Source organism: Mangifera indica, chromosome 7 (genome assembly GCF_011075055.1).
Source record: "Mangifera indica cultivar Alphonso chromosome 7, CATAS_Mindica_2.1, whole genome shotgun sequence".
In the NCBI taxonomy this organism is placed as follows: Eukaryota; Viridiplantae; Streptophyta; class Magnoliopsida; order Sapindales; family Anacardiaceae; genus Mangifera; species Mangifera indica.
Window position 1 is genome coordinate 16,543,357 of NC_058143.1, and position 23,682 is coordinate 16,567,038.

General features: G+C 30.6%; 3 protein-coding genes across 9 annotated transcripts in view; all 3 read left to right on the plus strand.

Moving 5' to 3' along the window:
- The window catches only part of LOC123219894 (protein NRT1/ PTR FAMILY 5.5-like), a 46,345-nt gene extending 29,054 nt beyond the window's left edge, over positions 1-17,291 (plus strand). For all 6 annotated transcript variants that reach the window (XM_044641850.1, XM_044641851.1, XM_044641853.1 and 3 more), the window contains one exon: positions 16,433-17,291. In XM_044641850.1, the coding sequence (XP_044497785.1) occupies positions 16,433-17,258 (826 nt within the window). In that variant the 3' untranslated portion in view covers positions 17,259-17,291. The remainder of the gene's footprint in view (positions 1-16,432) is intronic.
- LOC123219896 (protein NRT1/ PTR FAMILY 5.5-like) lies at positions 9,063-11,630 on the plus strand. Of its 2 annotated transcripts, XM_044641858.1 has the most exons (4): positions 9,063-10,011; positions 10,087-10,589; positions 10,681-10,768; positions 10,848-11,630. In XM_044641858.1, exons 2-4 carry the CDS (start codon positions 10,207-10,209, stop codon positions 10,881-10,883), a joined length of 507 nt encoding a protein of 168 aa, XP_044497793.1. In that variant the 5' UTR covers positions 9,063-10,011; positions 10,087-10,206; the 3' UTR covers positions 10,884-11,630. The 2 variants fall into 2 exon arrangements, with proteins under 2 accessions (XP_044497793.1, XP_044497792.1); XM_044641857.1 differs by having other exon boundaries at positions 10,681-11,630.
- A 2,149-nt stretch (positions 17,292-19,440) lies between the features above and the next one.
- On the plus strand, positions 19,441-20,838 carry LOC123219899 (probable glutathione S-transferase). Its single transcript, XM_044641861.1, has 2 exons — positions 19,441-19,801; positions 20,342-20,838. Exons 1-2 carry the CDS (start codon positions 19,493-19,495, stop codon positions 20,699-20,701), a joined length of 669 nt encoding a protein of 222 aa, XP_044497796.1. The 5' UTR covers positions 19,441-19,492; the 3' UTR covers positions 20,702-20,838.
- Positions 20,839-23,682: the final 2,844 nt, after the last annotated feature.

The following is a 23,682-nucleotide window of genomic DNA, read 5'->3' on the forward strand; positions in this document are numbered from 1 at the left end:
TATGTCTATCATACAATATAATATGATATGTATCGGTAAAATTAACAATACGAGTCGATACATCTTTTTATACTAATTTGGGCATGTAACTAAAGGTGGATACAAACTGAGCTAAGCTAAAACACCCCCTCTCTCAAGTTCAGCTTGAAAAGAAATTGATCCAACTCAAGTTTGACTCAAAAAGAAATTGGTCTTACATGAGTTCAATTCAAGTTCGTTAAGTCAAAATTAAAGGTGGATCAAGTTTAAATTCATAATTTATTAACAAAATAATTAAAATATAATTTTTAAATAATTTAATTTAATTTTATAATTTAAACCAAATTATATACCACTTCAAAAATAAAAGCCGTTTGCTAGCCTGCACGGTTAAGGAAGAAGCGGTGAACTTTTTCCTGTAGATAAGGTCAAAAGAGCCAGGAGCCTTATGTAGTAGAAATTGGCTACCTCTCTTTCCAGTTTCCACAATCATAACTACTGCAATTTTTGCGACATTACGGGACCAGTTTTTGCTAGCATGAATAAGACGTGCAATCAGAATTATTACTAAAACGTGTGATGTAGATTGATAAAACGTCACGGTGCCTGACCTGTGCAATCATTATTTTTTTTTCGACCTTTTTTATATATTATGTAGAAAATATATTATAATTAGGTTAAATTTTGTTTTCTTAATTTAAAATAATTTAATAATATATCATTTATATATAGTTTTATATAATCAAAATATGAGAAATTAATTAAATTATTTATTTTTATAGATAATAAACAAATTTATTCATAATTTTATAACTTAAATAAAAATACTCATATTTTAAATATCCAAAAAATATTAAAATTATCTTTCTTTTATCCTATATAAATCATATTTATTCTTTTATCTATTAACATATATAATTTTATTTATTATTTCGGAGAGACTTTTAGAGAAAGAAAAAAATTTGTGATATTGAAGTATTTATACGTACTATAACTTCAATCGTTATTATTTTTTTGATAATATAATTATATGTGGAGTTTTATATAATAAATTAGAGTTGCGTGTAAAAATTAAATTGATAAAAATTATAGGAAGTATTTTGTAATTATTATAGTAAGGGGTGAATTGATATTTTATAATAAAATGTATTAGAAATATTAGATAATATTTAGGGGTAAAATGATATTTTACAATGAAGGGTGTTAGAGATATTAAATAATATTTGAGGGTAAAATGATATTTTACAATATAGGGGTAAAGTGGTATTTTTAAAAATTAGTATTAAATTAATCAAAGCATATTAATAGTCACAATATATAATAAAATTATGAAATATGTGTAATTGCGCAATAGAATAAAATCACGAAACTCGAACTTAATAATAAAATAATGTAACACAAATCTATAAATAGTATTTTTTATTATGTTATTTATATTGATTATACATTTCATTGTAGGATTATTAAATAGCGGAATATGTTTTAATTAGATAGGAGAAACTGATAAAAAGGGATGACAACGTAATAAAATATATTGGAGATAACAGGTAATTGATTAAAATTCTAAAGTACACGACATTCGAGAGATTAATCCAAATAGTGAGCGAAAAATGTAACATAGATCGAAAGGTATTTAACATTCAATAAACATGAAACCAAGGCCTCTTGACGATGACAACCCTATTGAAATTTCAAATGATGAAGATATTAAGGTTTTTAATTATTTATCTAACCTCTTTAAAAAATGTGTTCTAGTTTTTGTAACAACTACACTTAATGATGATAGCTATGAGTTTCAATAAGTAGATAAAAGCTTACAAGGTGATGAGCCGAGTAGTTATCCACAAGATTATGAGATTGGTTTAGGAGATATTCAAAATATCAAGAGCAATCTGAAACAAGAATTTTCTGAGGAAGACTTTGCATACTTAAATGATGTTCATGTTGATGTATTATATAATGTAAAAGAATTTGTTCGTCGCAACGAAGAAAATTTTTCAAATTGGAGTGAATTTGAAGGGAAAGTTATGCATGATATTCCCATCGAGGAACTGGAGTTCGAATAGAAGACATATGTTAATAAAGATATTAGAGGTATAAATAGTTTTCCATAAATAAATCCTGATAGTGGGAATGCTCGTATTGATGCATTTCATTGGTTACCCAATTTTTCTGACCAGCCATCTACATCCAGAAGCTGAGGAGTGCAAAGAGATGATAATTCTCCAAAAATTAGTATATTATTTTCAAGTAAACAACATATCATTAATGTAATAACTCGAGATGTTCTTAAAAAGGGATATTAGTTTAAGGTGCACAAGTCAGACACGCTCAGATGAGAGGTTAAATATCGTAATCAACAATGTATATGGCATGCATGGGCAAACAGGGTGGATATGCATTGAATCTATCAAGATGATCAGTTAATTGTAATATTTTTTGAGAGATTGTTTTCCTCAAATCACTCCCTAATAATTCTATGTGAAGATAAAACAACAGGGTTAACTTTACTAAAACAGTGTCATCCTCCCCTTAGAGCCTTAGATGGAAGACGCAACTCAAATCAATATATGTAACTAACTTACACTCATGGAAATATGTATGTTGGATCCGATGTATGACTTTTAATGGAATATACATGTCAATATCCAACATTCAATTGAATTAAAGGTCTGTCATAACGACGAACTTGTACAGGTTAAACCTGATGTCAATCTTATTAACTCGAAACCATAACTTATCACTCGAGTTTGCCTTATTTACCACTCTTAAAATGAAGGAGTGCATTAATACTCCACTGAATCAGCTATCCTTAAGGTCCAGCAAGTGTCCAAAATAGGTACGTCGAAACATTTGTAATTGTCACCTATTAATATTTTCTTAACCACAGCTCTCACAACTCTATATCTACATATAGTAACTTGAGTCTTGAAGTGTTTTTTCATAAGGATTTTGATTTCACCCTTTTTCTTTTTTGTTGAGCTCTCAAAAAAAAAAAAATTAAATTGTAATTACATCAATTTTATATTAGAAATAATTTAATTTTGAACATAGATGCATTATTCAGAAAAATAAACCTTAAATTCGAATTCTACATGTCAAAAATCTTAAAATGCAAAAATTTCAATTTGCCCCTTTATATGAAAACTATCAAAAAACACCCATAATTTTGAAAAAATTCATTTTGCCCCAAAGACCCACCACATGAATTCGCTTGGTGGAAAACTTTGAAAAAAAGCATTTTGCACCCCATCACACGGATTCGCATGTTAACAAATTTTCGAGATTTGCAATTCTGTCCCACCATAGGATTCATTGTTTAAAAACTCATACTTTAGCCCCCAACCACACGAATACATGTGATCCAGAAAGTTTGAAAAATGCACAAAACCTCCCCCTCTCCAAGAAATCTCACCACACAAATTCATGTGGTGAGCAAAACATTCGCCTGGTGACAACCGATTTCGTGTGGTGAGAATCCTTGGCTTTGCTGAGAAGTAAATCCAAGCAATTAGCCAAAATGATCCAACAGATTCATGACTCCTTCAATGCCCTAGTACATTCCTTATTTACCTCCAAATTAAAGTCCTGGTTGCGCTATACCATTTGTTTTTGCAAGGCAGCGGGGTTTGCTTTAGGTAACTTCATCCATCAAATTATCATTTTTTTGGTATATTGCATTGAAAAATCATAGACAACATCTTAATTTATTCACCTGAGTGAAGGGATACTATGAGTTTTATTTATGGCTGATCCACTCATTTAATGGATATTTTGATTTCAAGTCTTGGTGTTCAGCTACAAGCTTGTAGACCATGCTGTACTGGAAGCCTTAACAACGTATTTCACTTAATCAAACAATTATAATCATAAGAAAGCTGCAGCATTTGTGAATATTCAGGAGGGACTGTCAGCTTCATTTGCTTTCATCTACATTTGGTATGCCTTTCGGAGTTCCCTCACAGTCATTATTTGTTCAGCGGTCTGCTGCACTTGTTAAGTACATATGTTTTCCATTAGTTAATTCAGTCAACGTTAAGCATATTTCTAAGCTAATCTGCCAACATTAAACAGAGTAAAAAAACCAACAATTGTTGAATTGTTTTCTGCAGGGATTGGTGGCTCTGTTCTTGACGACCTTAGATCGATTTCCAGAGTCAAAGACTGACATATTCAACATAATTGGAGTGGTTCTGTTAGCAGTGGGTGAAGCTGGATTGAAGACTTTCTTGAAGGCATTTCTTGGTGATCAGCTGAGAGCCCATGAACCGAAACCATACGAAAATGAGAATCGAGTAAAAGCTCGAAGGAGGATGTGGTGGGTTGTTGCCTGGACTTGCTGTGTATTAATATTAGCCTTATACTATGTATACACCCCATCGCCATGGTCAGTAAGTTTGATTATTTCAGCATCAATTATGGGGGTCGCTCTGATCTTGTTCTCATTGGGTATCTGTGTTTATCATTCCAAAGAATTAGCTGACCGTGGCAGGCGATTAGCTATTTTCTCTGTTGTCAAGGCCTACTGAAATGGAAGCTCAATTATCAACCTCCCCAAATCAGTTCTTTGGTAATGATGGAAATCAATTATGTTTGTCACCTCGAATCAAAATCCTCAGGTATATATATGGTATAGATCCCTCTCTTATTTGTCTCGATTCTATATTTAAAAATTTTGTCAATTAATGAAAAATGTTAAACAAGGTTAAAATTTATTTATTTTTAAATTTGTATAAATGTATAAAACAGAGTGTTGTTTAGATGATCCAACTAAGAAAAAAAAAGACGTTGGATTTTGTTCCCATGTGTCAAATTATAACCACCAATTTGAACTCAACCAAAAAATAATAACAAAAACAATATTATACGTATTTATATTAAATATATAAATATATATATGTATATATATATATATTTATATATATCATCATATAATTGAATATTATTTTATTTTTAATTTAAAATTAACTAATTACATCATAATACATATAAGTATATACATATTTATATAATCAAAGTGAATACATATAATTTTATTGTAATAATAATAAGATAAAAAAACTTAAGGTTTGATGTATTTCCAAATTTTTACATGTGAAACTTTAAAAATCTAAATGTTCACTATTTTATTAAAATTCTTTGTTAAAATTAAGAATAACATCGTTATTTAACACAAATTTTAAAATACTAAAATTTCACCCCATTTTTCTTAGTTTAAAAAATTAACAATTTTCTCCTGTAAATAGTTTTTAAAAATTACATTTTTCTCCTGAGAGTTTTTTTTTCCCATCACCACTTTCCAACAAACTTTACCATCTCTAATCGTGTTCTCTCTTCCCTCTGAACTTCTCTCTCCCTCCCAATCTCTCTCGTCTCTCTCCCTGGTTTACTTTGTCATACATAAAAATAAAATCATTTTTATTTGAGACAAAGACAAAATCATCTTCGTTTTAAATGAATGCTTTTGTTCATTAATTAATAAATTAACGTTTAAGCATTTCCCCAAGGGCTCGGGAACTAACCTTCTTCATTGTAGAAAAATTTATTCACCTGCTTGAAGGGCTTTTAACTTGATTGTGTGAACCTTTGAAATTATGTCAAATAAACCATTCAACTTCTTCTGAAGAAGCTATGTGGATTGAAATTGATGCTTCCAGACAGAACACCAGTGAGAATAATTTATTGGAACTACTATTAAGAAACTTGTTTAATTTATTGGAGCCATTATTTAAGGGGGGGGTTGTACAGATTCTGATCATTTCTTGGGAGACATTATTGAAAATGACATCAGAGAGTAAAAAATAAACTTTAAAAGAAGGAAATGTTATTTTTTAAAATTTGATATGAGAAAAAATTATTAATTTTTTAAGTTTAGAAGAAAAAATAAAATAAAATTTTAGTTTATTTTTAATATTATGAATAAAATAATGATTTTATCCTTATAATTATTAAATTTAATAATTAATTTATGTATATTTGGGTTTTTAAAAAATAAAAGGCGGGAACTTAAAAAAATAATAAACTTTGGGTGGGAATACGTCGCTTGGCCTAACTATTTTATTTAAAAAAATTTCCTCATTTTATGTGCTATCATGTAAATATAAATGCAGTTTTTCTCTTATTCTTTTTCTCCATTGCCTGTTAAATGAAAATCAAGTTTTCGACTAAAATGGACCTGCATCATTGGCCCATTTTCCCAACGGCAGTCTGCAAAAAGCCCACAGGTTGGCGCCCAAAAGGAAGGCTGGAGGTTACCTGAAGCATTTCCCTGTTACTTGATTATAACTACAAACAGATCTTCAACATTTCTACCAAAAAAGACAAACTCTGTATAAAACTGTGGTTGTTGAAGAACGGAACAGATAGATATCTAACAAGTCCGATGTGATCTGAGCTGAGTTGGGCTGAAATTCCTATTCACGTGTTTCAAAGAATTAAATAGTCATGACGTAGATGGCGTCGAGCTCCTCTTCTCCAACGCGGTTTCTTTAAAATGTTGTTATAGGCACTTTCCCAGAAGCCTGGTGCCCAGCTTCATGAAGCAAACCTTGAGGTCATCCATTGCGTTTTGTAACTTTGTTATATTATGAAGCCAAGGATTCTTGGCAAAACCATTAAACTAAGACAAAAAGTTAAAAGTTTTTTAAGATTTGGTATATCTTCAGAATGAAAAATATAATTTCTTCGAGCTATTGCTTACAGAGAGCTAATTTTCCACGTTGCACGACTTCGGTAGCTTCTAATGTGAACTGTTGAGACAAGTCAAAGTGCCATGTCACTACTGAAGCAAGTTAAAGCCACGTCCAGCTACAGATTAATATTTAAAGAGTAAAACAACGTTTTCCCATCCAAGAGTTGGCTTGGAAAACATTTTTTTATATTTTTCAATCAAAATTAAACTCTGTTTTTTTACTATTAATTAATATAAATAATATTTTAAAAAATAAAATATTATTTTGATATTTTTATTTAAGTTTTAGAATGAGTAATATATATATATATACACTACAAAAAAAAAAAAAAAAAGTAAAAATTTCAATTTTCCTATTGAAAATCGTCAAACTCTACTATTTTTACGGAACGGAAATTGCATTGGCTTGCCGTTTGTGTGAACAAAGTTTTATTTCATTTTGTTTTCAGATGAGTGGAAACGTGCAGTAATTATGGTCGGCTCTACGTGTAGATGCCGTGTTTGTCTTCCAACATGGGCAGAGGGCAGTTGGGGAATTTAAACACAGAGCTCATTTTCTACGTTGCACATGCGGAGGTAACTTCTCATGTGAGCTTGTCACTGCTCAAGCAAGTCAAAGCCACGCCTTGATTGGTTAAAGTAAATAATACATTTTTTATTCAAAATCAAATTCTATTTTAAAAAATAAATTATATAAAAATAGATGGCCAAAATACTTGTTCCCCTCAAGGCTTAATGAAAATCCCGCTCCCATCTACTAATTTAAAAAAACCAATGTACCCATTATTCAACTAAAATTCACTATTAAAATTAAAAATAAAAAAGTCATTTAGTTAAAAAAATTTTTAAAGAAATTTATCATATTTTCTCTCTTAGTTTAAAAACTAAAATTTTTTTTTATTCAAATTTAAAAAATAATAATCTTCTCTTAGAGTTTTAAAACTATCACCATCTCCGGTGAAATTCATTATTTGTGACAGTCTTAGTCTTTGGTCTCTCTCCCTCCCTCTCTGTCAAACTTACCGACTATTGTAATCTTTCTCTCCACCATCATCTTCGTCAGAGATAAAGTGACAAAAGTCTGATTGTGTATTTAAAATGAATACATATAATTTTATTATTTTTTATATATTCATCGTTTGTTTTATGTTGCATTCAAAAACAAATAATATTCTATGTAGAAATAAATGGTTAAATGACTGTTTCTCACCTAAGGTTTGATATAAATCCAATCTCTCACCCTTTAACTATCAACAATGTAAACTTTTACTCATAAGTTATTAACTATAAAAAACAAATAATATTATTTAACTAATAATATATTAAAAATAATAAAATATTATCTATTTTTATTACAAAACTAATCATTTTTTTTATTATTAAACTTTAAAATTTTATATTTTTTCCACTCCTGCCGCCCTTTTCCTGTGCCAGAACCGGCTAGATTCACTTTCCCTTCCCTTCTGCAAACTAATAATCTTTCTAAGAAAGAGTGGCCTCCTCCGCCATTTTTTCCAGAAACCATCCATTAACTACGGGAAAATGACTGGGAACTTTCCACTCTCTCTCTATGTACACATTAAACTAAGAAAAGTTGAATTATAAAAGGTTCTTATAGGGAGAGAATCCTCCGCTTTAGTGAGAATTGAATCAAAACATAGCCAAAATGCTACAAATTGATGAGCTGTTAAACTACGGGAAGATTCATGGCTTCTTCAATGCCCTAATATTTTCCTTACCTGCCTTCAATTTCATGTCCTGGTTCCGCTACAACTTTTGCTTTTGCAAGGAAGCTTTGTTTGTTGCAGGTGAATTTTGCCATCAATAAATTATCATTTTTTTAGTTTTAATTTTTAATTCAAATAGTCATATTTTTAATAATTTAATGACTATTGGGGATTGCGGGGAATATAAATTAAAATAACTATATTTTTTACTTTTTATGCATGTGTAGTTAGATTTTTTTTTTGATATACAAATATAACTAAATTTTAGTTTGATTTAACTTTTAAAAGAAAAAAATTTTAGAATTTGAGATTAGTTAGGTGATCGGTCCGATGGGTTGGCCGATCAAGCTTGGATTTCTAAAATAGCCAAACCATCTTACTTTCTAATTTATATATATATATATATATATATATAGTTTGTATCTTTTAAGAATTATAGCTAAATTTATCGTTAAATATTTCTAAAATTTCTATATATTTTGGGTGTGAATTGGAATTTACTAAAGTTGGGACCTTTATTTATCATTTTTACAACATTCTTTTTTATTTTTACTTTTTATATCATTGACGTGATCCGTTTGTATTAATATATTTGATTTTTTTCACTCTCAATAATTATTTGATATTTTCTGAATTTTTGTTTTTCTGATAGAGAAAGATAGTATTATTTTTCCTTTAAATAATTTTAATACTAAATTTGGGAATATAAATAGGCATACCATAATAAGCAACCAGGCTTAAGATGTGGTAATTTAATATTTAACATATATAGCATTAAAAAATCATACTCAATATCTTAATTATATGGTTGATTCATGAGTACTTTGTTAAGGGATTTTGTATTAGAATATATGTAGATTTAATTGTCGTTGGTTTGGACATGTTATTTTTGAATAATTAATTTAATTTTCAAAAAAGAAACTCAGGTAAACAGTACCCGTGAGTGGGTATTTTGTAGGGTATTTTTGTTTTGAACATATGAATTTAGGTTATTTAATTTAATTTTTTTATTTAAATAATTTTAATACTAAATTTGGGAATATAGCTTGGCATACTATAATAAGCAACCAGGTTTAAGTTGTGGTAATTTAATATTTAACATTTATATTATTGAAAAATCATAGTCAATATCTCAATTAATCCCTTCTCCTAGGAGGCAGCTTAAATGATAGCTGGAGAAGTTCCATGTATAAAAGTAAATAAATTTAAGTTTTTTTTAACCATATTTTAAAATCAAACTTTAAAATTAAACTTTGATTGACATTGTCCATTAGTTTTGGGGTCGACCACTACAAGTTGTTCCGTAACTTTAACCTGTTCAGTTTTTCTTTTTCTTTTTGTAAGTCGAATGAGGTTTATTCATAGCTGATTCCTCTCATTTAACGGTTATTTTGATTTCAAGGCTTGCTGTTCAGCTACAACTTTGTGGACTTGGGTATATTAAAAGTCTTCATAACGTACTTCACATACACAAGCGGTTATAAACTCAAGAAAGCTGCAGCATTTGTGAATATTCGGGAGGGGCTATCAGCTTCACTTGAATTCATCCACAATAAATACGCTTTTCTGAGTCACCTCAAACTCATTATATGTTCAGGGGTCTCCTTCTCTTGTGTAAGTACATATGTTAAATTTCCATTAGTTAATTCAGAATCAAGAAACTAACAATTGTTGAATTGCTTTCTGCAGGGATTGTTGTTTCTGTACTTTACAGCCTTGCAAAAATTTCCAGATTCAAAGACTGACATATTGAACATAACTGGAGTGGTTCTGTTAGCAGTGGGTGAACCTGGATTGAAGACTTTCTTGATGGCATTTTTTGCTGATCAGCTGAGAGCCCAGGAACCGAAACGATACGTAAATGAGGATCGAGTGCAGGCTCGAAGGAGGATGTGGTGGCTTGTTACCTGGTTTTGCAGTGCAGCAGCCGTATTATTTGTATACAACGCCTCATGGCCAAAATTTTTCATTATTTCAGTATCAATCATGGGGAGCACTCTGATCCTGTTCTTATTGGGTATCTGTGTTTATCATTGCAAAGAATCAGCTGGCCGTGGCAGGCGATTATCTATTTTCTCTGTTGTCAAGCCCTCCATACTGAAATGGAGGCTCGATGATCCCACTTCCCCAAATCAGTTCTTTGGTAATGATGGAAATCAATTATATTTGTCACCTCGAATCAAAATCCTCGGGTATATCTTTTGTCTCCATTCTTTATTTCTAAACGTTGTATGTTGAACTATATATGAAGTCTGAACATGAATAACATTACAAAAACTGCAGAAGGCTAAACAAATCTGCCATTATAGAGTCCTCCAATCTTAGCCCAGAAGAACAACGAAACGCGGGAAGGCTTTGCACAGTGAGAGAGGTACAGGAGATAAAACTTCTTTTTAAAATGATTCCCCTGTGGATCAACTTCCTTGTTTTGGGTTTGTTATTATCAACAGGAGATACCTTTTTCCCTGAGCAAGGAAACAACATGATTCATGCAAATTTGATCGACATTTTGGTTATAATTCGACCCATTTCGCGCAAAATCCTGGACTTTCTGTTGAAGTTACTTGTTCGATACTGGGATACAAAAACTAAGAAAAAAGCCCAAATTTTTAAAATTTGGGCTGGAATGCTGCTCTCTGTCTTCTGCTTTACTGTTGCCTGGCGGCTTGAAGATCACCGCTTGAATATAGTCATCGAAGAAGGATTACTAGATGAGGCTGATGACGTGACTGTTCCGATGAGCATCTTTTGGCTAGCTCCACAGTTCATCCTTTTAGGTCTCATACAGGGCCTTGCCACTGATGGGTTGGATGAATTTGTGACTTACGAGTTCCCGGAATCCATGCAGGAATACGTAAAATCAATCAATGGGCTTGTCATCGGAATGGGAAGCTTCCTTAACATATTATGTGTCCATGCAAATGGAAGCCTTTTCTCTGACACTTTGAACCATAGTCACCTGGACAAGTACTATCACACAATGACAGTGGTTGGTTACATCAATTTTTGTAGCAGTTTTTTCATTTCAACAATCTATACGAGGGATGAAGGTAGGGTAGCAGTGGATGAGATCATACAAACACCTGATGCTGATCCAGTTTAATCAAAACTTTATTAGCTAATTATGTTTATTCATTTTTGGTTGATGAATTTGTTCACTCTTTGCTCTTGTAACTTAGTTTACATGCACGAATGATGTCTGTTTATGTTATAAATTTTCATTTATTAACTCATCTTACCATTTTTTTTTATGTAACAGAAATTGCATCAGTTTGATGGTTGATGAACAAAATTTCATTTCATTTTGTTTTGAGATTAGTGGAACTCTGCGGTAATTATGGTAAGCTCTACGGGTGGATGCTTTGTCTGTCTTCTGACATGGGTAACGCGGGGGTGGATAACATTTTTCCATCCAAGATTTAGTCTTAAAACAATTTTTTTACTTTTAATTTATATAAATAATTTTTTTATCCAAACTCAAACTCTATTTAAGGGTATAATAGTAATTTCAATTTATACTAATTTTAATAATTAAAAAAAACAAAATTTTATTTTAATAATTAAACAAACATTGCTATTTATACTTGATATTCCGGTAAAAAAATATTCAAATCATATATTAATTTTAAAGTCTTAATCTTCCGAAATTATACTTTGCTTTTTGATAAATTTTTTCTAAATTTTTTATGCAAGATTTGATGAAACTTCGTGTTTAATTATAGACTTATCGTCATAGCTACTAATTTTTTTCTCTAATTATAGACTTTTATAATTTAAATTAGACAATTACCTTTGAACATATTTGTGGATATTATATCAGTGTTATTAAATTTTTTAGTTTAATTTTTGTTAGACAGATTTAAAAAGAAGATAATTCAGAAAAATTAATTTTGATCCAAAAAAACACCACAAAAGTTGCTCACTACTAAGTAACATCTTTTTCTTGTTTAATTTTTATTATTTCTCTTGGTTAGGGTTTGGATATTACATAAATAATTTGTAATTAGTTCACATTATTTAATGATTTGTAATTAGTTCATCCTATTAATAATTTTTTTCGACTTTGTGTTACTCTCTTATAAATGGTTGTCCCACTTTTTATTTTTACAATTTGAATCAAATATATACATAACAAATGAAATAAAGTTACCCCTTAGACACATATGTAAGTCAATGAAAATTGGTAAGTTTGCAAGTAATACTACTGTGAATTTGTGATTACTAAAGCATGTGATAATATTAGTTTTATCTTGAATTGTCACTTATTTTCAGTTTATTTTTTTTTTAAATAATTATCTAGGTTATTATTTTTGAATTAAAACAAAAATTCATGATATTAATAAGGTAATCTCATTTTCATGTGACAGGATATAAATTTAATTTTTTGATTTAAACTTTGAACAAGAAAAAAACAAACTTTAATCTTTTCAATAAAAAAAGTTGGATACGACCAAACGTTATTACCTCTATGTAACAGAAATTGCATTGGGCTGATGATAGGGTGAACGCATTTTTGTTTCATTTTGTTTTAGCCAAAAAGAATATATTGTATTAAGTTTTAGTTAAATCTTAAAAATATATCTGTGATAGTTTAAAAATTTTAATATTTATTTATAATTTAATTATTATTAAAATTTTCTATTAAAGACAAATATTTGGTATATCTCACAATGAAAAATAGTCGTTTGGCCTTTTGTTTTCTCCAGATTCGTGGAACTGTCTGCAGTAATTCCGGTGGGCTCTCCATGTAGATGCCGTGTTTCCGTGTCTAAATATAATTTCTTCGAGCTACTGCTTACAGAGAGCTAATTTTCCACGTTGCACGACGTCGGTAGCTTCTAATGTGAACTGTTGAGACAAGTCAAAGTGCCATGTCACTACTCAAGCAAGTTAAAGCCACGCCCAGCTACAGATTAATATTTAAAGAGTAAAACAACATTTTCCCATCCAAGAGTTGGCTTGGAAAACATTTTTTTTATATTTTTCAATCAAAATTAAACTCTGTTTTTTTACCATTAATTAATATAAATAATATTTTTTATTTAAAATCAAACTCTACTAAAACAAATTACCACCGTAAAGACAGATCAATATTTTTATTATTTATTAATTTCAAAAAGAATAAAAGAAGTTTTTCTATCAGACCCATAATTGGTAAAAAAAATTCTTAAGCAATTTCAACATTCATTGATTTTAAAAGGTTTGAAAATTAGAAGCGATGTTTTCAAACTCCCATGTCTTTGATGTTCCAGGTTTGCGCAATCGGAAAAAAATTTTATTAATTTTTTCAATGCATCCGTCAATTTCTGCCCGGGAAATGGACAGGGACTTTGCCTTTTTTCAACTCATGCGTATAATAAGTCTATAAAGGGCTCGAATCTTCGCTGGCATGAATGAAACATGTCCTATCAGAATTGTTAAATGGAGGTGCTGTCATTCTACGTTCAAAGAGACGTCATTACTAAAACGTCATGGTGACCTCACCCATACAAACATTATTGATGCGTTTTATATTATATCATAAATAATATTGTACAAATAAATAATATAAATAATTTTATGATAAATAATTATATATCATAATATAATTGAATAATTTAAAATTAAAGATAAAATAATATTTAATTATATGATGACATATCATTATTTATATATAAAATTATATATATTGTTTATGAATAATTTAAATTTTATACTAAAAATTATTAGACTTATTTATTATTATGGTCAAAAGACTTATTCTCAAACGAAGTTTAATGTATTTCAAAACTTTCATATATAAGATTTTAAAAACTCAAATATTTATTATTTCATTAAAATTCTCAAACAAAATTAAAGGTAAAATTATTATTTTACAAAAAAATAAAAAAAAGCTGCAATCTCATTTACCTTTTTAATTTAAAAAATTAATAATTTTTCTCATCTAAAAGTTTAAAAAGTTATCAATTTCTCATAGTTTTTTTTTCTGACAATTTACCTCTTATATTACATGTTATATCAACATTGATAATAGAAAATTATCAAATTTTTTTATTATTTAATAGATCAAACAAAATAATATCAATAATAAAAAAAATTATCAAAATAATATTTTGATACTTAAACAAACGCCCCTCACTCTTATCTTGAATTGCCACTTATTTTCAATTTGTTTATTTTTATTTTTTATAATTATTTATGTTCTCATTTCTGAATTAAAAAAAATATATTAATAGGCTAATCTCATTTTTATGTGATTGAATACAAATATAAATTTTTTTGATTTAAACTTTGAATAAGTATAGTGAACAAGAAAATATAACTGGAGAACAATTCAAACTTCTTCTTGCTATATTTTATCTGCAAGACAAAACTTGGCTTATGTAGCCATTACAAGGGAAGTCTAAAAAACTAAATTCAAAACAATATTAAATATAACATTACATTTTTCAGATAATTCAATTTAATTAAAAGACTATTGATTCTTTCAGAATATTAAACTTTGACTAATTGAAACTTTTTGACCAATGCAATTTGGTTTAGAGTTCAACATAACTTTGGTATCTAATTAATTAAGCTTAAGTTTTCCAGACGAAGAAGAGTGGAAATTTTGTCCAAATAGTCGTCTCCTTCACTTTACTCTCTTTATTCCTTTTTCCTTCACAAATAATTGGACACGTCCATATATTGCCCAAACAACCATTAAACTAAGACAAATTAATATTATATAAGGTTTCTTAACTGAGAAGTGAATCTAAACAGTTAGCCAAAATGATCCCAAAGAATGAGCTGTTAAACTTGAAATTTCATAACTCCTTCAATGCCCTAATATTTTCCTTATTTACCTCCAGTTTCATGTCCTGGTTCCGCTATAACATTTGTTTTTGCAAGGCAGCTGGGTTTGCTTCAGGTAACTTCTGCCATCAAATCGTCATTTTTTTAGTTATAGTTTTTAATTCAAGTAGTTGCATTTTTAATAGTTTAGTGGTTGTGCAGTTATGATTTTTATCATTAAAATTTAAATATAATTAAATAACAATGCTTGCAGTTTAATCATAAAGATAATTCTGTGAGTCGTTCTGTAACTGTAACCTGTTCTCTCTTTTTTTTTTTTTCAAAAAACTTAAAGTCGAATGAGGTTTAGTCATGACTGATTCCACTCATTTAACGGTTTTTTGATTTCAAGGCTTGGTGTTCAGCTACAAGTTTGTGGACTTGGCTGTACTGCAAGTCTTAATAACGTACTTCATAAACTCGAGCAATTATAATCTCAGGAAAGCTGCAGCATTTGTGAATATTCAGGAGGGGCTATCAGCTTCACTTGAATTCATCTACAATAAATATGTTTTTCTGAGTCACCTCAAACTCATCATATGTTCAGCGGTCTCCTTCATTTGTGTAAGTAAATATGTTTAATTTCCATTAGTTAATCCAGAATCAAGAAACCAAAAATTGTTGAATTGTTTTCTGCAGGGATTGTTGTTTCTGTACTTTCCAGAGTCAAAGACTGACATATTCAACATAATTGGAGTGGTTCTGTTAGCAGTGGGTGAACCCGGATTGAAGACTTTCTTGATGGCATTTTTTGCTGATCAGCTGAGAGCCCAGGAACAGAAACCATACGTAAATGAGGATCGAGTGCAGGCTCGAAGGAGGATGTGGTGGCTTGTTGCCTGGTTTTGCAGTGCAGCAGCCGTATTCTTTGTGTACAACGCCTCATGCCCAGAAACTTTCATTATTTCAGCATTAATCATGGGGAGCACTCTGATCTTGTTCTTATCGGGTATCGATGTTTATCATTGCAAAGAATCAGCTGGCCGTGGCAGGCGATTATCTATTTTCTCTGTTGTCAAGGCCTCCATACTGAAATGGAGGCTCGATGATCCCACTTCCCCAAATCAGTTCTTTGGTAATGATGGAAATCAATTATGTTTGTCTCCTCGAATCAAATTCCTCAGGTATATCTTTTGTCTCCATTCTTTTTTGGTAAACGTTGTCGGTTGAACTAGATATGAAGTGTGAACATGAATAACATTACAAAATTCCTGAACTGCAGAAGGCTAGACAAATCTGCCATTGTAGAGTCCTCCAATCTTAGCCCAGAAGAACAACGAAACGCGGGAAGGCTTTGCACTGTGAGAGAGGTAAAGGAGATCAAACTTCTCTTTAAAATGATTCCCCTGTGGATCAACTTCGTTGTTTTGGGTTTGTTAGTGTCAACGGGGGATACCTTTTTCCCTGAGCAGGGAAACAACCTGAATGATGATGCAGATTTATGTACTGTTTTGCTTATAATTCGATCCATTTCGCCAATAATTCTGGGCTTTCTGTTGAAGTTAGTTGTTCGTAACTGGGATACAAAAACTAAGAAACAAGCTCAAATTTTGAAAATTTGGGCTGGAATGATGCTCTCTGTCTTCTGCTGTGCTGTTGCCTGGCGCGTTGAAGTTCACCGGTTGAATATAGTCAACAAAGAAGGATTACAATATAAGCCTGATGACGTGATTCCGATGAGCATCTTCTGGCTAGCTCCACAGTTCATCCTTTTAGGTCTTACGCAAGCCCTTGCCTCTGATGGGTTGAATGAATTTGTGACTTATGAGTTCCCAGAATCGACGCAGAAATACGTAAAATCAATCAATGAGTTTGTCATCGGGATCGGAAGCTTCCTTAACATATTATGTGTCCATGCAAATGGAAGCCTTTTCTCTGACACTTTGAACCTTAGTCGCCTGGACAAGTACTACAAGACATTGACAGTGGTTAGTTTCATCAATTTTTGCAGCTGTTTCTTATTCATTTCAACTATTTATGCAAGCAATGAAGGCAGGGTAGCAGTAGATGAGTTCTTACAAACATCTGATGCTGCTGATGCAGTTTGATCAGAACTTTATTAGCTAATTATGTTTTATTCATTCATTTTTGGTTGATTAATTTGGTCTTGTAACTTAGTTTACATGCGCGAATGATGTCTGTTTAAGTTCTAAATTTTCATTTATTAACTGATCTTAGCATTTATTTTTTTATGTAACAAAAATTGCATCAGTTTGATGAACAAATTTTTATTTCATTTTGTTTTGAGATTAGTGGAACTCTGCAGTAATTATGGTAGGCTCTACGAGTTGATGCTTTGTCTGTCTTCCGATATGGGTAATGAGGGAGTAAATAACATTTTTCCATCCAAGATTTGGTCTAAAAACACTGTTTTATTCATAGTTTACATAAATAATATTTTTTTACTAATTTTAATAATAAAAACAACAACAAATTTCTATTAAACTCAATTATTTTAAATATAACAATTTAATCTTTAAAAAACACTATTGCATTTTATTTAATTCTTGGGGAGTAAAAGCACCTAAAAACCCTTTAAAATTTTCCAATAACTCCAAAAATTTTTAAAGAGTCAAGATATTTTTAAAAATTATAATTTATCTTCTAATATATGATTATATGAGAAATACACCTCTTTCTGTTAAAAAAGAAGAAAAACAGATGAGAATGAAAAAGAAAAAAATAAGTGATATATAATTTAGATATTTAAAAAATTATTTTTAAAATTTGTTAATTTAGGATTATATGATAATTTTGAATAATAAAATAGTAGAAATAAAATAGTAATTTCACTCTTTTATACTATTAACCAAGTTTAATTTTGGGTAAAACATAGCTATTTATACTTAATATTTGGGTAAAAAAATATTCAAATCATATATTAATTTTAAAGTCTTAATCTTCCAAAATTAAACTTTGCTTTCCCATAAATTTTTTCTAAATTTTTTTATGCAGGATTGGATGAAACTTCTTGTTTAATTATAGACTTATCGTCATGGATACTAATTTTTTTTCTCTAATTATAGACTTTTGTAATTAAAATTAGACAATTACCTTTGAACATATTTGTGGATGTTATATTAGTATTATTGAATTTTTTAGTTTGATTTTTATTAGACAGATATAAAAAGAAGATAATTTAGAAAAATTAATTTTGACCCAAACAACACCGCAAAAATTGCTCACCACTAAATAATATATTTTTCTTGTTTAATTTTTATTATTTCTCTTTATTAGGTTTTGGATATTACATAAATAATTTGTAATTAGTTTATATTATCTAATGATTTGTAATTAGTTTATCCTATTAATAATTTTTTTCGACTTTGATGTCTATCAATAAAAATTAGTGAGTTCGCAAGTGGTGCTTTCACAATTAATAAAACATGTGATAATGTTCTAGGGAGTGTTTGATATGGATAATGTTTTATTAGCAAAATTAAAAATTATTTTAAAAAATAAATTACTCTAATCAAGATTATTGAATATAAATTATTACTATATTTAATAAAATTTAGTGAAAATGATATATGCAAATAATTATTATATTTGGTCATAGATAATAAAAGAATACTAGTATATTATTTTACTTAAAAACTCTTATATAAAATTATTTTAAAATATTTTTATGTTATTAGTTATATTAATTAAAAATAATATTATTTTTATTCTAAAAAACTTAATAAATAAGGATATAGTTATAATAAAATTTAGAATACTTAAAATAATATAATATAAGTAATAAAAGATCGATTAATAAAATTTGTTAAATTTTTTTTTAACAATTATCTAAGTTATCAATTTTGATTAAAAGGAATTTTCTTAGTGTTAACATATTAATATCATTTTTGTGTATTAGAATACAAATTTGATTTTTTTTAAATTTAATTTTTGAATAAGAGAAAAATACTTTAATTTTTTTAATAAAACAGTTTGTTACGTTACCTCTAAATGTTATTATCTCATTTAATAACCTATATTAATGTTTGAAAGTTACACCGTCAACTACGTCATTCAAACGGCAAGGAAAACAAAGTTGCAAACGTACGTAAAACCTTCTTCTTGGTAGAATAATGTGTAAGTCCGCACACCAAATTTGACTTCACTCAATTCATGGAAATTAAGTGCATGAATCGGACGAGTAGTTTCAATCATCTGAATTAGAATATTCTTTATGTCCCTTTTCAAAATGTGAACACAAAGAAATATGACCCAATAATTGAATAAATAAATAAATATAGAGACTCTCTATTAGGGGGAGAGACTTCGAATCTAAACAACAATGGAGGAATTGAAGTTACATAGCGTTTGGTCAAGCGGTTATGGCTACAGAGTGATATGTGCACTGAAACTGAAGGGGGTTGACTACGAGTACATAGAAGAAGATCTTTCTAACAAGAGTGAATTGCTCTTGGAGTACAACCCTGTTTACAAGAAAATCCCAGTTCTTGTTCATGGAGGAAAACCAATCGCCGAGTCCCTTGTCATCCTTGAATATATTGAAGAAACATGGCCTCAGAATCCATTGCTGCCAACCGATGCTTATGAGAAAGCCATAGCTCGCTTCTGGATTCAATATGGAGAAGACAAGGTAATTTAACTCACCTCTCTTTTTGTTTTTTATTATAATTTATTTGCATTAAAATCAAGTTGCCAAAAAACTTGCTCTAATAGTTTATTTTGACACATTGCTAGTATTCTTGTGTCACTAAAGATAACAATGGGATAGATAGAGATTAAATACTTTAATACCCGTTTTCGTTCCTATAAGAAAAAATCTATTCTCTTCTTCATCCCATTCCTAAATACAAGGATGACGGAGAATCTCTATTGTACACCCCCTTCTCCCCTCCCCACTCCCCTCAAAGGAAAAATTCTCTTCCCTTCCTCTCCTTCGCTAGAAAGTTTGTGGAGTGTATATAAAAGGGGATGACATGGGGAAGAGATGAGCCAAAGATGGGATGGTTTGGGGATATATTTATCCCTATACCATCATTGTATTTATTAAAGAATCTCTTTCCCCTTCAGAGAGGGGTGGATTGGAGACCCAATTTCATGGACTGAATTACTATCTCTTTCTGTAACTAATTCAAATGCTGAAACTAAACAATCATATGGGAATTGGAACCAGCATACTATTCTCTTCTCAGTTTTCCGAAGCAGTGGAGCGGAGCAAGAGAAGGCAGCAGAAGAAGTATTGGAAGTGCTAAAAGTCTTGGAAGAACAAGGCCTTGGAGAAAAAAAATTCTTCGGTGGGGATTCCATTAATCTGGTTGACATTACATATGGCTGGCTGCCTCTCTGGTTTGAGACGATTCAACAAGTGATTGGAATAAAATTGCTGGAACCAAACAGTTTCCCCCGGTTGCATGCCTGGCTTAACAATTTCAAGGAAGTTCCTGTCATCAAACAAAATCTTCCTGATCCTGACAAACTCTTGGCTTATATTAACAACAAAAGGAAGAAGTTTGTTGCAGAACAAACCCATTGATGTTGCAGACTTATGAAGATTTATATTTCTAAATATTGTAGGACTTTCGTATTCTTATTATTTTGGTTTGCATTTGTCTGCACTCCTTGGTTGTTATCTTTACAGATGCCTGAAAGCAAAAAGGATAATTTTCTCGATGGACTTTTCTATTGGGATCAGGGGATAGTAAAACTGAATAACATAGGGTTAAGTCACATGATTGATTTTTCAGAAAATTTTCTGCCCGTGGGCAAACATTATTGTTGTTTTCAATTTGATAAAACCGGATGAACGTGGGTATGTTATAATCGATTTTGTTGAATGTCTCTTGCACTCTTTAAATAAAACCTAACTTATAATGATGTAAGTGTAAATTTTGAGTTTACTAGTTTAATAAATTATTATAAATAGAGATTATGTCTCATTTCCCAAAACAATTACAATAAATTATTCGTTAAAATATTACCTTTTGAGAGTGTATGGAGAAAGCAAACTAGTTTTATTATGGGAGAAGGACTATTTCCCACCCAACTTTTGATGCGTTTTCAAATTACCACCCACGGCAGATGAAAATCCAGTTTTCCCACCCGTGAGCTGTTAAAATGGATGATTTCTGTTTGCATAAGGGTAAAATGTCTATTTTACCCTTGTTAGATGAAATGACAAAAATACCCTTCAATTTAATTTCCCAAAATTGATGTGAGAGTTTTACCATTCACCCCCCTTAGGTTTTAGAAACTAACATTTTCATCTTACCTAAAGTTTTTAAACTTTAAAAACTAACATTTTCACCCTCAAACCTAGGGTTTCCATATTTTTCAAAATACAGCCGCCCCCCATAACTTTCAAAATTGGCATTTCACCCCCCATTCTTCAACTTCATCTCCCGACGTCTTCTTCGGCGTCGTGACCGGCCTCCTCCTTCTCCTGGTGCGATGGCGGTGGTGCGACGAAGAGACGGAGATCTCTTCGTCGCTCGTCGTCCAGATCTGGGAGATCGGTTTCAAACTTCGTTCATCGTCCAGATCTAGGAGATCGCTCGACGAAGGTCTTTCTTCTTCTCTCTTCGTCGCTCGTTGCATCTGGAAGACTCGACGACGAAGGATGACTCGTCTGTTCTTCCAGATCTGGACGACGCTTCGTTGTCCAGATCTGGGCGACGAAGGGTCGTCCTTCGTCGTCCTTTGTAGTCGGAGATGGGAGATCGATCGAATACGTCGGCCGTCGATGGTGGCTGGAGAAGGAAGCAAACCCTAAGGGTGAAATCTAAACTTTTCAAACTTTGAGGATGGGTTAGTTATTAGTTTTTAAAACCTGGAGGGGGGAAACGGTAAAATTTTAAAGTTTTAAGGTTTTAAATAGCAAATGACGATTTTGCCCCTGTCCCTAACTGAAAAATTGGATGGCAGTTTGATCACGGGTGAGAAAACTGGATTTTCATCTGTCGTGGGTGGCAATTTGAGAACGCATCAAAAGTTGGGTGGGAAATAGTCCTTCTCCCTTTTATTATATCGATAGTTGAATATAATACATTAGATTTATTCTACATCAATTATAATGCATTAGATTTGTCTGAATCTCTAAATTTTCTAGTTGTATGTATTTTATACCTTGCATATATATAAGACTTTGTTATGGATTAATTGCTTAATTGTATGAATGTTATCTATGAATTTATATAATTAATCTAATATGATTATGATGTAGATGGAGGTAACCTTCAAATTTTCACATAATATTACTTCTTTTTTTTTTTTTTTTTTTCTGGTCTTGGATTAATCAAGTAAGGATATGGAATCTAACCATACAAACAAGCTGAATAATTGCAAATTTGCTTGGCCCAGAAGAAACAACTTGATCTTAATTGCAATACGATTGCAAATTTCCTTGGCCCAAAACAAAACATATTAAAATGGTCTTTAATTATCTTGTCAATCTCATTTAACTTAAAGCTCATTTAGCCGCAGAGTGATATGGGCACTGAAATTGAAGGGTGTTGAATACGAGCACATAGAAGAAAACTTACCATTCAAGTCTGAGTTGCTGTTGAAGTACAATCCTATCTCCCTCCCAGTCTCTCTCGTCCCTCTCCCTGTCCCTCTCCCTGGCTAGCTTTGTCATACATAAAAATAAAATCGTTTTTGTTTGAGACAAAGACAAAATCATCTTTGTTTTAAACGAATGCCTTCGTTCATTAATTAATTAATTAACATTTAAGCATTTCCCCAAGGGCTCGGGAACAAACCTTCTTCATTGTAGAAAAATTTGTTCACCTGCTTGAAGGGCTTTTAACTTGATTGTGTGTACCTTTGAAATTATGTCAAATAAACCATTCAACTTCTTCTGAAGAAGCTATGTGGATTGAAAATTGATGCTTCCAGACAGAACACCAGTGAGAATAATTTATTGGAACTACTATTAAGAAACTTGTTTAATTTATTGGAGCCATTATTTTGGGAGGGGGGGGGGGGGGGGGGGGGGGGGGGGGGTGTTGGGGGCGGGAAACATATATATATATAACATATTTTGATCATTTCTTGGGAGATACTATTGAAGATGACATCAGAAAATAAAAAATAAATTTTAGAGGAGGCAAATGCTACTTTTTAAAATTTGATAGGGGAGAAAATTATTAGTTTTTTAAGTTTAGGAAAAAAAATAAGATAAAATTTTAGTTTTTTTAATATTATTAATAAAATAATGATTTTATCATTAAAACTATCAAATTTAATAATTAATGAGTGAATATTTGGGTTTTTAAAAAATAAAATGTGAGAACTTACAAAAAAGAATAAACTTTGGGTGGGAATATCTCGTTTGGCCTAACTATTTTATTTAAAAAAATTTCCTCATTTTATGTGCTATCATGTAAATATAAATGCAGTTTTTCTCTTATTCTTTTTCTCCATTGCTTGTTAAATGAAAATCAAGTTTTCGACTAAAATGGACCTGCATCATTGGCCCATTTTCCCAACGGCAGTCTGCAAAAAGCCCACAGGTTG